Raw genomic sequence first — 2,283 nt, forward strand, 5'->3', positions numbered from 1 at the left:
ATTTTATATAAAACTAATTAAATATATTAATCAGAATATTTTCTTTATTGACCTCCAACCCTGTTTCACGGGCCCCTCAGGCACGCGAGGGGGCCCCCGAGGGTCGTATATTTGAATAATACTATTTTTAAGGGTTTAGTGTTTAGGGTTTAGGGTTTAGGGTTTAGAGTTTAGGGTCTAGGGTCGTATCCGCCTGTTGCTGCGGAGATGGGGAAGACAAAACCCTTGGAGGAGGCGGTGGATAGAAAGAAGGAAAAGAAGAAAAAGAACAAAGGCGATAAACAACTACAGCAGCAGCAAGAGCAGCAGCAGCCAGAGCAGCAGCAGCAGCAACAGTCAAAGTCGGCCGCTGAGAGCTCCCCATACACTCCAGGGACTTTGGCCTCCCTTATCCAATCTGCAGCAGCAGCAGCAACAGCAGCAACAGCAGCAGAAAGCAGCAACGAGGAGTCCCCTAATATAAATAAAAAGAAGAGGGAAAAGAAAGAAGAAGAAAATGGGCAGAAAAAGAAGCAAAAGGTAAATGCAGCAGCAGCAGCAGCAACAGCAGCAGCAGCAGCAGACGAAGAAGAAGATGAAAAGCTGCAGCAATTAAGGGCTCTCTTTGACAGACCCACCCAGCAGCAGCACTCCATCTTCGCAACACCCCATAGCAGCAGCAGCAGCAACAGCAGCAGCAGCAGCAGCAGCGGAGATGCTGCGGCCCTGGGTAAGCAGTGTGTTCTTTTGCTGCTGAAGTTGCTGCTGCTGTTGCTGATGGTACTACTGCTGCTGTTGCTGCTACTGCTGTTGCTGCTGCTACTGCTGCTGCTCGTGCTGCTATGATTGCTGCCTCTGTATGCGTGCTGCTGCTGCTGCTGCTGCTGCAGCGGGTGGCCAAGGCGAGAAGCGGAGAAGCCTACGTGCTGGTGTAGCAGCAGCAGCAGCAGCTGCTGCTGCTGCAAAAGCAGCAGAAAAAGCAGAATCATCTACATCCCCTGACAGTGATCCAAATACATCAACAGAAGCAGCAGCAGATGCAGCAGCAGCAGCAGCAGCAGCAGAAACAAGAGAAGAAAGGAATAGTCGTACTTTATTTGTTGGTAATTTACCTCTTCGTGATAAATTTAAGCCAATTGAGGTGTACAGACACCTCAATATACCGAAAACAGAAGTTGAATCCGTAAGGTTGCTGTTGCTGCTGCTGCTGCTGCTGCTGTTGCTGTTGTTGCTGCTGTTGCTGCTGTTGCTGCTGTTTATGTTTTTATCTCTACGACTCATGCTGCTGTTGTTGCTGCTGCTGCTGCCGTTGCTTTTGCTGCTGCTGGAGATGGTTGCATGCAGCAGCTGTCACTTGATCTGTTTAGTAACCTTCTTAGTACTCCTGCTGCTGCTGTTGCTGCTGTTGCTGCTGTTGCTGCTGTTGCTGCTGCAGATGAGGCTTCGTTCTGTTCCTGTTGCTGCTCAATTTGGGAATTGTCGGCGGGCAGGAATCGCCAGAAAACAATTCAGCGTAAGACACCACTTTGCTGCTGCTGCTGCTGCTGCTGCAGTGCAGCAAATAGATTGGTTTTAAAGGCTGACTTACTAGGGTTTAGGGTTTAGGGTTTAGGGTTTAGGGTTTGGTGTGTATTCTCTTCAGGACTATGATTCACAGAATGCTTATATTGTATTAAAAAGCAAAGAATTATTGGATAATATATTAAAGCAAAAGGTGCTGCTGCTGCTGTTGCTGCTGCTGCTGTTGCTGCTGCTGCTGTTGCTGCTGCTGCTGTTGCTGCTGCTGCTGTTGCTGCTGCTGCATGTCGTGCTGCTGCTGCTGCTGCTCTTGCTGTTGCGTTTATACAGTTATGTGTTGTATTTAAACTCGAATATCCACCTCACCCCAACATCATATTAAAATGGTTTATATTTCATATTTTAGGGTTTAGGGTTTAGGGTTTAGGGTTTAGGGTTTAGGGTTTAGGGTTTAGGGTTTAGGGTCATACAGGCAGCCCATTCGGTGTTGCTGCTGCTGCTGCTGCTATTTTTGTTATATTTATTATGATTATTATGATTATTATAATTATATTAATAATAATTATATTATTTATTCTTGTTTTTATCCTTTTTTTCTTCTTTTTTTTTTCTTTTTTCCTTCCTTTTTCTTCTTTTTTTTTTATACAGAAGTTCGTATCCTAAGAGATCGATTAACTCGTCGTAGTTTAGGGTTTGGCTTTATTTGCTTCCAACATCGCAGCAGCGCAGCAAAAGCACTGCAGCAGCAGCAGCAGCAGCAGCAGGCTGTTTCCTTACTGGTAAGCC

At 46.0% G+C, this 2,283-nt stretch overlaps 1 protein-coding gene across 1 annotated transcript; it reads left to right on the forward strand.

Annotated features, from left to right (window-relative positions):
- Positions 1 to 207: 207 nt before the first annotated feature.
- EMWEY_00050360 (RNA binding motif-containing protein, putative) lies at positions 208 to 2,026 on the forward strand (the record flags this gene model as incomplete). The annotated part of the gene is made up of 4 exons (XM_013479595.1): positions 208 to 709; positions 870 to 1,162; positions 1,622 to 1,693; positions 1,970 to 2,026. 4 exons carry the CDS (start codon positions 208 to 210, stop codon positions 2,024 to 2,026), a joined length of 924 nt encoding a protein of 307 aa, XP_013335049.1.
- Between the last annotated feature and the right edge of the window lie 257 nt (positions 2,027 to 2,283).

Source organism: Eimeria maxima, genomic scaffold (genome assembly GCF_000499605.1).
Source record: "Eimeria maxima Weybridge genomic scaffold, Emw_scaff1232, whole genome shotgun sequence".
Taxonomy (NCBI): Eukaryota; Apicomplexa; class Conoidasida; order Eucoccidiorida; family Eimeriidae; genus Eimeria; species Eimeria maxima.